Raw genomic sequence first — 12,847 nt, 5'->3', positions numbered from 1 at the left:
TATCATATGTGTATTAAATACGTGTAGAATTAGAGGTATATTGTTCTAACTGCTCATATGAAACATTGGAAATTCTCACAACACTAATTCACAGAATAAATATATAAGCACCAACTAAATTATTAAATACTTTAAACCAACAAGCATATATTCAAAAATTATTTACCAGCCTTAGGATGGTTAACTTGAATGCAAATTTATGAAGCTTAAACTATCCTAAAAATATAAAATAGTTAAGTTCTATATGTTGTCAACACAAAAATCTTTCTGCCTGCTTTATAAAACATTATATCGAGTTATATTTCAGAGGTTAATTTATAAATATTTAAATCATTTTACTGGAGAATAATAACTGAAAAGATACCTAATTATAAATACTTTATTCAATAATGTTAACAAATATACATTAGATCAGTATTTATACAGAGAAAACAACTATGTACACTCCTAAACTAACATCAACAATATGAAGAGAGAAAAAATTTGTTTATCACAGTAGAATTCAAAAAATATTTAAAAGAAAAATTGTGATCTAAGAAAATTTATAATGTGAATCTATATTGGTGCAATTTCCTTAAATATAGGAAAACTTTGAAAAATCAATATGATATACAATCAATTTATAACACAGAATAATTGGGTTCTTCCGTGACTTTTTTTTTATATTTAACAGTACAAAATAACAATTTGTAAGCTATAGTAAGAGACAGACCTTACAAAGCATTTATTGTTTCACAAATAAATAATCATTTACAGCATCCTACCCTTTTGATATTGTAACATGTATACAATATAAAAGAGACTAGATAAATAAATATATTTCAATAAAACAAATAACAATATGCTACACTGAAAAACTTTCACCGCAACCACAAGTCCCTTTAATATTTGGATTGTTAAAAACAAATTCCGAAGTCAGTTTATCTTCAACAAAATCCATTTCAGTTCCAAGTAATGTGAGTTGTGCTTTTCGATCGATAATAACACAAACACCTGAAATTTAAAAATAAATAATTGAAACATATAGTATTTCAAACATATTCAAACCTACTTAGTCTATCTAGGAACAATAAAGGGGTCATGTATACACAGCATATGACAAGGATGGTCCATCTATTTTAGTAATAGCATAAGCACATACCATGGTACTAAACTAACTAGTGAGTAAAATTAAAATTTGTACTGCTACAATCCATACTCACTCAGTAGTCCTGCAAAAAGCCAAGCTATTCTAACCACAGTGGAAAGGTCACATTTTCATTTCATGGGCCTACAATAAAATAGAAGTCAACCCTCTTAGGCCGGGTTCCAACCAGTGCCAGTTACTAACTCCCTACCTGAACTCCCTTGACTACAAATGATCTAATTTGATAAAGACCGCCTATGGATGCTCTTCTTACCCCAAACGATATCCTTAAATCATTCCTTTGAATTACTTCCATCCAACAGTCACCAGCCATTTTACTACACTAGTAGCCACTGTTCTACTCAGAATCCTATGCCGCAAACAAAAATATGACAAACAAAACTTGTTCCTGGCCTAATCTCGAATTTTAAATATATTAAAACATCAATTACTTATTATAATCCACTCTCTCTTCCCACAGTCCCAACTTTCTTTTCTCATTTTTATTATTACTCTTGATTTATTCATCTCAGATTTCTGAGTTCCGGTATAAAATACAAGAGTATGGGGATAATATCATTATCCTCATCATTATTGTCCAAAAGTCCCAATGTTACTCATAAACTTAGGTGGTATATTTCAGCTACTAGCAAATGTTTCATCAAATAGTCTCTCTTAGCCAAAGTCTTGCATCAATTTACCTGATGCTCGATAGATTCATGTGTCCTAGAGCAATATTTGTCATTTATCACAACGTTGTAAGCAAAATGAGAACCTCCTATACTCTCTTGTAGCAAGATTTGCCCTTTACTTAACTAATCAACTGGGAGACTCACCATCAATCCCACGTTTTCAGTTGATGGTAAATTCTTCCATGGAATTTCTCCTTCCAGTGCATACTTTTTCCATTATTTATTCCAAATTCATAGTTTTTCCTTGTTATTTATTTATAATTTTTTAAAAATTAATTCTTATAAAAATTATGCAAATTATGTCTTATAACCAGTCACATTTTGTAAAATTATATTATTAATCAATTAATCAGGTTTTCGCCTTGTTACTAGAAATGTAAAAAACTATCCATAATCATTTCTTACTGTAAAACCAGAACTTAGTCGACACAATGCTTTCCATTGGTTATTTGTCATGTATTTAGTTCAAATTTTACCCTTCTTCCGCAGCGAGGATGTTAGTACCTATGATTTCACCGCATGTACTTTAGAATTTTTATCACTTTTGTGTTTTTCTAACTACTCTTATTTTTATTACTCTCTCCATATCCTACTTTTCTTATTTATTGTGTTTCTATGTTTATTTATTTATTCGTAAAATATAAAGTTAGCTCAGAATTATTATCACATCTTATTATTTGCTGTATATACTTTTGGTTTAATTAACTCCAATATGTTTAATTTGTTAAATTTTCTTATATATTCTTATGTATCTTTAGCATCATATTCTTTCATTCATTTCTCATTACTTCAATTTTCATAATTTATATACACACAAATTATCATATATTTTCACATTCAAAATATATGATCTGGTCTTCAATCCAGATGAAGACTTACAAATTAGGCCGAAAAGTTAGCATTAAAAATAAGTAATCACTTATCAGTATTTTTATCTTTGAATGCACTCCTCAACCAACTTCTCCTTGAAGTACTCATATTTGAATTGGTAAAACAAAATTATTCATACATATCTTATATCCTAAAATAACAGATAAAGAAATTTCATCTCACCGTCCTGAAGGACTACTTCATCCATTTTTCCTTTTTCTGTACAATAATCCAATGTATAACTTAAACCATTGCAACCTCTTTGTTTGACTCCCACTTTGAGTCCAATCTGAAAACAATTAATTACAAATCAAAATGATTTTTAAATAAATACCACATTTGAACCATTAAGTTACAGCCAATTATAAAATTCTTAAAATTATTAACATCTCATCATCTGATAAATACAGAATATCGGAAATTGGATTTACATACAGTATTTTAAGGAAATATCTTATTTTACACTTTTTGTAAGGCTAGGTGCTTACAGCAGTAATTGCAGTTTTGTTAATTTAAAATAAAAATGTTATTGTTAATTATAGAGTGATGCTTAATGAAAGAGAAGTTAACTAAATAATCAGCTCCCTTGATGACAGTAAAAATAAAGCGCTGATAAAAAACAAAGTTCGGTAAAACAAACTACCTTTGTGACCAATATCGTTTTAAATTAAATTATATATCTAAAGAATTTTGTTTACATCATTTTATATTGGTTTAATGAATTTCAATCTATAAATGTATAAATCAATATGGAGTGTTTTTCTTTCACATAGGATTAAATTGCTCCCCCAGTTAGTGGAAAGTTTCCAACTAGTACAGAAAATTGGTGCTCTACTGTACTTCAGAATATCTACAAAACTGTGTTGGTTCGATATTTTAGAGTGTGGAAATGCTATTAAAAGTAAAAATACTGCCAAAATGAACACAAAATACACTTAAGTATCAAAATGTTAGACACACTTCAAAAATTGTTATCCCTACCCTCCCATCTTTTCAAATTACCCATAAAATAGTATTAAAATAATCTATCACTCACCTGAAGTTAATCAGCAGCCTACTTGTATTTTGGTTCTCAAGCCAAAAATATATACTTTTTTTTTTTTTTTAATTAAAGTTAAGGCCCGTCAAAATGTTAGACAGGCTCTCTGGTAAAAATAAATATCACTCATTTTAGTGGAAGATTGCTGATTGACCGTGTGTATCAATAAATGGAATTTGGTCCGGGTGCAGTCAAATAAAACTCAAATAGTAAATTGGTATACTATTTTTATTTGAGCCAATAATAATTTTACAGTAAACAATGTAAAAAATATTAAAATTAGGTAAATAATAAATGATAATATACATAATAGAGGGGGAGAAGAAATATTAAAATAAAATAAATAAATAAAAAGTAAAATTAAAAAAAATTTTTAATTTACATGGATAGAAACACAAAGAAGAAATAAAGTTAAAATAATGGAATACAATAAATGTAAGTGATTAAGAAACATTTTGGTATATTGTCTTGTATTGTATTGGTATATTGTATTGAAATTTGGTATTTTGTCTTTCTTAATCACAAATTCTTTGTGTTTCTATCCATGTAAATTTTTAAAAAAATTTGTATTTATTTTTTTTTTTATTTGAATATTTCTTCTCCCCCTCTATTAAGTATATTATCATTTGTTTACCTAATTTTAATATTTTTTACATTGTTTACTTTAAAATTATTTTCAAATGTGACATACTTAACTGCCATCCCCACTCTTCCCAATATAAACTCACCCTGACTTTGACTACCGTCTTTCTTTTTCATTTTCATTTGATTTTATTCTTATCCCTTTTCATCTTTTAATTTGTACTTTCTTTAATATTTCTTCTCTTTATCTGTTACTACTACCGTTTTCATTTATTGTTTATAACCTTTAATTTTTCTTATTTAATTTTTACATTTCATTGTATTCACTTGTTATTTTCCACTTATTTATTTATTTTATTTTTGTACTTTGTTAAGTGTTTGTATCTTTTCTAAGCCCTGAACAAGCCCTGCAATGTGGGGCGAAACGTTGGCTCAAATAAAAATAGTATACCAATTTACTATTTGAGCGCATCCGGGCCAAATTCCTTTTATTATAACTCGTTTTAATACTTCGTGGCCTTTCCACCACTATTTATTGATTCAAAAATTCTGCTTGGTAATGAATCGTACAATTCTTTGATTGTTCCTTCAGGTAATTGTTCTCATGAAGCCAGAATTGTATTTTTCGAATCCTCGATTGTTCCTGTCTTGACTCAGAGTACACCCTTCTTGAAAGAATTTCATAAACATTTTCGATAATGTTCAGGTCGCGGGAGACAGCAGGCCAATCTAATTTGGCAATTTTATTGCAAGTAAACCAGTCTTAAATAATTTTTGCTGATGTATTGGGGCATTATCTTGCTGGAAAACTGGTGTGCCTTCAGACATGCCATTAAAAGTCAACTTTTGTTCCTCTAACAAATTTTTATATTCAGCTGAGTTTACTCTTGATGAAACAAATGTCAAATTTCCTTTCTTTTTGTAACCAATCTATGGCCGAACCACAACTTCTCTTCCTCCCATTTGATGCCTTAATAAAAATTTTTCTTAAGTAATAGAAATAATATGAAAATCAATCTGGCCCATCCAGATTAAACTTTTTTTCATAACTAAAGATGACTTTCTTCAACTCCTCAGTCCATGACATCACATTACGAGCAAAGGCCTTCCAGGCTAATTTGCGATGGATACTCAAAACTGGCTTTCTTTTCAATTTTTTTTTAACGATAGTTTTAGACTTTTTTAAATAATCTTTGGACATTCTTTAGTTTTGTTTGAACTTCACCTTCCTCAGCAATTTCTCTTGCTGTTTTACAAAAGTTGAATACAATTCAAAGAATATTCCGTTTCTCTCGTCATATCAGAGCAGGAGGCCTTCCAGTGGAACGGTGGGTTCCATATGTTTCTCCGTGCCGAATAAACTTTATGACCGATGAAAAACTCTGCTTGATTCGGCGGGCTATTTCCCTATAACTCATAACGTCGTTATGAAGTGAAGAAATCAAACGACGCTCTTCTTCAGAGTAATACTTATATTTTTCCATAACTCATGTTCTTTTTAGGTCTATTTTGAAACAAATTCAACACTGCACTGATGTAGAAATGGTATTTTAACGATTTCAACTCTAGAGGATTAAGAAAATAGTAAACAACAACAAGGGTCTCTATCATTTTGATGTATATAAAATGAAAATATTTGCTGATATTGCATTTAAATAATCCTCAAGGTCTAAGAAGATTGCCCCCATTTCAATATCATAATTTATACTTTAAACTATGAACTAAAAGAAAACATGAACAGTTTTTATAATTTCAATGGGCGTGTCTAACATTTTGACACTGAGTGTAACATATAAAAAAGTATCTACCCGAACTCTTTGAAAAATCAGACATAATTTTTGTATTCATAAATCTATTTTACATTTAAAGCAGTTAAGGACCTTTCAAATAAAATACTACAATTTCTAAATTCTATACTAAGATCAAATTTTCTTAACTTGGACATAGATAAAGCTTAGTTTAAAACTATATATTCATCGGTATTGGAAGATCATATGATCAAAAAAATACTACTTTAGTTTAAATTTATTGCAAATCAATATACTGCATAATTTTCTGAATTATATTGTCTTAAAATTCAGTTTATTTAGTCTCCTCAATTTCTAGAATTTTAAGAAATGAAGAAGGAAGGAAAAGGTGAAAAATAGAATCAGAGCTCAATTTAATTTAAATAAAAAACAATTCCCTAAATATGTCCATCATTTAGAATGGTGGGGACTAAAACTAATAAAAAAATATTTTCTACCATAAAGTCGGATATTATTAGTAATATTTTGATATTACTAATAATATTTGATATTCAGAACTGTCTGCTACAGTATGTTTGCTAACTTAATTATGAAGCAACTTTAGATGCTACAGATAAGAAAAGGATAGTTTGATATTTCACCCAACTACTTCTAAGTAACATAAATAAAATTAAGCACCAACAAAATCTTATTAGGTAAATTCGATTTTTTATATGTACCCCTGACCCAAAAGAGAAGAAGGTGAACTTACTGCATCAGGTCTGTTCTGAAGCAAATCCTTGACTCTATTAACAGCTGCGGGTGTCTAAAACATAATAACGTAAGTATATAAGCTTTGTTATAATAGTATATTTATGTTATAAAATAATAATAATAAAATATTATATTTTTAATAACATAATAAAAAAAATAGTCAAGCTACCAATGTTATACATTCCAAGGGGTGTCCAGGGCCCCGCTTCATAATGAAAGCTATGGTTTAAAGTACAAGTATAGAAAGAATGCAGTAATTACACTAATAATTTTTTTTTTCATAATAGGGAGAACTATTAGCAATATTACAGGAAATAAAAATTAATAAAGTACAAGTTACTATTATATAGTAATTATACTAAAATATACTATAGTGTGATTGTATTAAACTAAATCGACAAGACTAATAGTATTAGTTTGTACTTTATTATGAAACGGGCCCAGAAGGGTGAGGAAACCACTTGAATTTTTAGAGCGAACCACTTGAGGAGATTGAAAAAAAAAAAAAAAAAAAAAATGTGAATCCATTTTTATTGTATAAGTTTGGAGTAAACTGCAATTTTTGGGAAGTGTGCATGCATATCACCCTCAGAAGAGATTGGTAACACTGACACTTTTACAATTATATTTTAAAGGATACTTTGAGCTTATAGTATAATAATATTCTCACAAAAAGCTACCAAAGTGTATTTTTAAAAAGTTCTTATCAAACGGGAAAATATTAAAAGGAAAAAATATTTTAAAATAGCGATTGTACCAAACATGAACATTAATTGCTTATTTAATCCATTTTTTCATTCATATAACAGACAGAATTTTTACATTATATTTCATATTTCATTATGAATGTTTGGGGTGGTATTTTAAGAGATTCCAACAAACGACAATAAGTCTAATTTAAATTTATTAAAAATAAAGCCATGTTATACTATATTAACAACATAATAGTACAGTAATGATGGTAATCGTATACAAGATTAAAAGAAATAACATTTTCATCAAGCTTCAGATTGCTATACTTCTGGCTTTAACAGGATTGGGCTATTATTCAAGTTTTTTTAATCTCAATTGATAGCTCAATATAATCTAACTTCAAGACAATAAAGTTCAATCTTATAGAGTAACATATGGCCACCAAGAAAACCTCTATTTATAAACGTATAGCATGTATATTGATAGAACTAGGAAGTATCCTCTAGATGATAAATATCTTCTTCAATATAAGGCCCAACAATATTGTTGAACAAACCCTTACAAGGCAATATTATTGTCCATTAGTTCATCCCTAATATTTCTGTAATCAAAATATAAAAAAGTTGCAAGGCCACTGCATAAGTTATAGCTTAAAAAATTGAGGAAACTCATGAAATTTTGTTGTATAAAGAAAGAGCAAGTGAATCAAGTGATTTTTTAAATTTTCTGTAACTAGATTTGACTTCTTATAACTTATTTGAAGAAATCTTGAGAATGATTGATTATAATTGAAATTAAAAAAAAGACGAACACTACAAAGTGAGCACTTATTCCTTCCGCCCAGTGTTTATCAAAAACATGATTTATATCACTAATACAGAACTTAATCAATATATGAAAATAATATCCAGAGGAAGCAATAATTACCATATTGAACAATAAAATCTAAAACCTTTTGATTGACACACTCTGTGCAATCTTGCAATATGATCTGCTGGCGGTATTTATATAGTACAATATTAATTATTGTAACTTTACAAGCAATGTGATACCTAATGAAAATAAGGTATAACATAAAAAACCATAGATTCCACGATTCACACATTAAAAAATCATATCGACTTTTCCCAACAGAATTTTAAGCTCTTAAAAGTGGTCAATAATGTTGTAATTTGAAATCTGGAAATGAAAGATTGAGTTTCAAGACCAATAGGGAGATTTTGAAAAGTACAACTCATAACAGCCATAAAGAATAAGAACAGGTTATTTTACTAAAACACTGATCTTACACCATAAATCATTGGAAGATAAAACTTTATTTTATTTATGGATACTTGCATAATGATAGAATACTGTTAACACATTGTTTTTCAATAATAAAAGTTAATCGGAAAGCTGATTTAAAAACAAGATATATGGTAGATTGATAAGTCCATTCTTTAACGAATTAAAAAGAAAAGAAAATAGTAAATGAAAAACTCTTAAGAAAAGTAAGTTTATGAACTTACAAGAAGTAATGCAGCTCTAGTAGGAATAGGTTTTCTTGCTTTGACAGCTCTAACGGTGGCAGCAACAATAGCACCTGTTCTTGATGCCATTCCAGTAGAACAATTAAAAATAAAATTTATAAAATCACACACATGAAATTTTGTCCATTTTGTACTGTAATTCAATTCATAGATACAAATAACGAAGAAATTGGATCAGCTGACATTAACAGATCAATTCCCAGTCGGAAACAGCCGAGCGCCATTCGGGTCCCTGACGTCACGTTCGTGTTGCCCCGAACAGGCCTGTCTCGGAGTTATTACGCTCCCAGGATTCCACAATAGTACATGTCCGCCATAGGGCTTGGATGGCTGTACGTTGGTTGGGGAGCTGTTCTCTTCGAGACCAATTACGGCCTCATGCAGCAATCTCCTATTGAAATCAAGGAAAGGTTACTGAAGGCACTCGACAAGGAATACAATGTAAGAGATTAAATTGGTTTGCGACGTAAAGATACTATCTTATTACAAATTACTTGCTGTGAGGCCCAGTGTGGATTGCCTGTGTGATTCCGATTAAATTTCTAAAGTACATTTTCAAACCCTGTTATTATTAAATAAAATTACCTCAAAATCATAGAGCGCACTTAAATTTCAATTTCGTTGAAGAAAGAGATGTTGATTTTTTGATGTGAAATAATGCTACTGAACCTAGAAAGTGTTGCCTTTAGCCTGGCCCAGTCCAGGACCATACGCGGTACTGCGCTTGCGCATCTATTAAGAAAATATCCGGTTTATCTTTCTTTACTATTGTGGAATAATATAGATTTTTTTAATTTGCTAGATCCTAGTTATTTTTCGTATGCTTGGTCAAGTGAAGTTTTTAGTGACTTGTTCTGTTTATCCCCGTGTTATCTTTAAACTTCTATATGAACTTAAAGGCTAGGATGACATTTAATTTTATTTATTATCAATTTTAAAATTAATCATCTTTTCATTTACTTAGTCATAAAATGTCTTTAGAAAGAATTTTGAGGTAATTCATTCTTTGTAATAACTTAAATATCAATATGTGTCTAAACTCACATGTCCTGATTTCTTCAATGTGAACATGCTTTTTCTTTTACAGGTATTGGATATGGCAACAGTATTGGAAGTTGTCACAATCCTGGAAAGGACTCCTATTACTAAAGAAGCACTCGAGGTAAGAGTTTTATTTTATTTATTTAACTTAAATTTCTTGTCTGTGCCAAATTGAGCAACATTTGTTCTTGAAGTGATCACCGATGTTATTGCAGTCTGGTTTATATTGGTTGTGTTTTTAGTTTCGTATTTGTGAGTTGCTAATTCCTGGATTAGTTGTAAATATTAAATGTCTGTGAGTTATGTGGTCTTGAACAAGTATCACCATCCATTCCAATCAAGAGGTGCAGTAATGTTTTTGTTCCGTAATTATGATTATGGTACTTTTCAAGATTTATTGTGGAATACAGATCTTTCTATGACTAAGTTTTCCAAAATAGTTTCTACAGATCTTGTTCTTGGAATTATGATGTCTTATTTGTATTTCATTTTTATATTCTAAAAAGAGCTTTTAATTTTTGTTATAGTTTGTTAATGATGAACCTGTGTATTCAGTTATTTTATTTAGGTGCTGGTTTTTGTTTTTGCTGTGGAAAAAGGAGCATTTAGTCTTAATTTAAAAACAGTGTACTTTAACTTAAATCCTCTTATCTTTTTATTCTTATATCCTATTTTTGTTTTGGGCTCAGTACTATTAATGAGTTTCAGTAGAGTGTAGTCTTATTTTGTTGTACATTGTTGAATCAAAAGGTTGTTCAGGTTATGTTTTGATATCTACTGTTGCTTCTTTATTGTGATCTAATGAGTCATAGTATTTTAATATGTATCAGTAATTTGAATTTATTGGTTAGTGTAAATTTAATAAAACATCTGTATATCTAACATTTGCAATAACTTATTAACCTGTTAGCTAAGAAAGTCCAAATATACTAGTTAGTTTATGTAAACTAATTAATCATTATCGATCAATTTTAATTCGCTCATGCTCTGCTAAACCGTGATAAGATTTTCTGCTAAAATTTGCTTAGTTGAGGATCTTAACTATAAATATGTTTGATCAAACTTCTAATGATCAGTTTAAAGCATTTTAACTTGTTAAATGTTTTTAGTTTGCTTATTCTCTATAGCATATTCTGTGCTATTAATTACATTTTTCTTATATCTTGACCATTTCAAATCACTCTTTTATTTTGAAAATTATTGTTATATCTTTTTTGATATCATAAAATATTCATTTTCTTCTTATTAGTTATCATAATTAATCTTCAATAATTGTATTTAACTATGAAATAACTTGTAAATTAATTTACAAGTTTACTTTAATCTAATTCTGAAGCTGTAGTAGATTTCTTTTAATTTCATCTTATTTAACATCATGAGATTGCAAACTAATATTTTAAATAAGGGAAAAGGTCTTATACATAAACAATCGTTGATTGTATTCCTATGTGTTAAAAGTTCGTTACTCTGTGCTGGGTATTTATAACTGAAGATTTTTAACATTTCTGCTTGTCTGCTATATTAAAAAACTATAATGGCTATTTATTCCAAAAATTTTAGTTGCATTTTCAAATGATGTTGTTAATTTTAAGCATTTGTATGCTTGTTTATCATATTTTACTGACTTAATAAATATAATGAACTTCTGGTTCAAATCATTCTTTTTTACCTGATTGCTTTGCTGTTTAATCCTTAACCATTTTATTGCACTGTGTTTTTTGGGTTTGATCATCAAATCAGGAGAACCACTTAAGTTATGAGTTCTGTAGTTTTCTTTTCATAAACCTTACCCCCTACTTAACTAATAATTTATAGCTTTAAGATCTAATTATGATTTTCAAGACAGGACTGACTAATAATTAGTTGATTAGTTGTTTTATCAAGCTCCTTACACAGTTTTTGAATGCTTTTTATCAGACATTAGTAGTGAGGTTACCTGTCCAACCTTAGCCAACAAGTTATACTAATTTATTGGTTCGACTCCAAACTTATAGATAAGGACTTGTTAGAGTTTTGTTAATCTTGACAGTTGCAATTTATCAAAATCTTTAACAATTTTAGTTATTAATAATTCTATTGCATAGAATTACACTTTTTTGTTCTTATACATTGTCAGGCACGTTGAGTTTAGTACTTTCTTGAGGTAAATGTTATCACATCATTGCATTATTTTCTAGTAGAAATATGCATTCTTTCATGAATTAATGGCCTGCTATGTAGAATAGATGGGTGCGTAATATAAACTCAATTATTATATGTCACAAAAATCATAAAACATTGTCACTGATTTTGATAATCTGTGGTATAGCTGTTCTATATTTGTTTTGCTGGGTCTCCCTTACAATATTTTCAATAGTTATACTGAAATAGATATTGGGTTCAATGAGATAAAGGATTAAGTATTATCTCATTCAGATGTTTATTAAACACATTATCAATCGCATGATTTACTGTTAATGGTAATAAGCAATTCATTTAAATGTTAAAAAGTGGCTGACACTGTTTTTAACATCACTGAAACCAACAATAAACTAATTAATTATGAGAGATAGTTGACCGTGGATGATAAATGAGGAGAAGATGGTTGGGGGTGCGGTCAATGAAACACAAATAAGTATGATTAACTTATTTTAATGTGATGGTTGGGGGTGCGGTCAATGAAACACAAATAAGTATGATTAACTTATTTTAATGTGCCGACGTTTCGGCTAGAGTTTCTAGCCTTCTTCAGGGCTAAAAACAAGACAAGATAACAACCACAGTAAGTATAGAAA

The 12,847-nt window shown here is 29.1% G+C and overlaps 2 protein-coding genes across 3 annotated transcripts in view; one reads left to right on the top strand and one right to left on the bottom strand.

Annotated features, from left to right (window-relative positions):
- Positions 1-361: 361 nt before the first annotated feature.
- On the bottom strand, positions 362-9,148 carry MagR (Iron-sulfur cluster assembly 1 homolog MagR). Its single transcript, XM_014432498.3, has 4 exons — positions 9,012-9,148; positions 6,809-6,862; positions 2,872-2,977; positions 362-993 (listed from the first exon to the last, which is right to left on the bottom strand). The coding sequence occupies exons 1-4, from the start codon at positions 9,099-9,101 to the stop codon at positions 845-847; spliced, it is 399 nt and encodes a 132-aa protein (XP_014287984.1). The 5' UTR covers positions 9,102-9,148; the 3' UTR covers positions 362-844.
- Positions 9,149-9,338: 190 nt separating this feature from the next.
- The window catches only part of LOC106688164 (uncharacterized), an 11,170-nt gene continuing 7,661 nt past the window's right edge, over positions 9,339-12,847 (top strand). Inside the window, exons 1-2 of one of the 2 annotated variants that reach the window (XM_014432496.3) lie at positions 9,339-9,473; positions 10,120-10,194. In XM_014432496.3, the coding sequence (XP_014287982.1) occupies positions 9,339-9,473; positions 10,120-10,194 (210 nt within the window). Of the gene's footprint in view, positions 9,474-9,738; positions 10,027-10,119; positions 10,195-12,847 lie in introns of those variants that run through there. The other variant, XM_014432497.3, reaches the window with a different exon arrangement.

The sequence above is a fragment of the Halyomorpha halys genome, unplaced genomic scaffold (assembly GCF_000696795.3).
Source record: "Halyomorpha halys isolate HHAL.00 unplaced genomic scaffold, Hhal_1.1 Scaffold1066.1, whole genome shotgun sequence".
Classification (NCBI taxonomy): Eukaryota; Metazoa; Arthropoda; class Insecta; order Hemiptera; family Pentatomidae; genus Halyomorpha; species Halyomorpha halys.
Note: the sequence above shows the minus strand (reverse complement) of the source record. Positions and strands in the feature narration are given on the sequence as shown.

Excerpts from the sequence above, each read along its gene's own strand:
- MagR (XM_014432498.3), bottom strand. The coding sequence starts at position 9,101 with ATGGCATCAAGAACAGGTGCTATTGTTGCTGCCACCGTTAGAGCTGTC. Across the intron at positions 6,863-9,011 it reads CTAGAGCTGCATTACTTCTT|ACACCCGCAGCTGTTAATAG; the intron begins GTAAGTTCATAA and ends ATTATGTTTTAG. Across the intron at positions 2,978-6,808 it reads TTCAGAACAGACCTGATGCA|ATTGGACTCAAAGTGGGAGT; the intron begins GTAAGTTCACCT and ends AATTGTTTTCAG.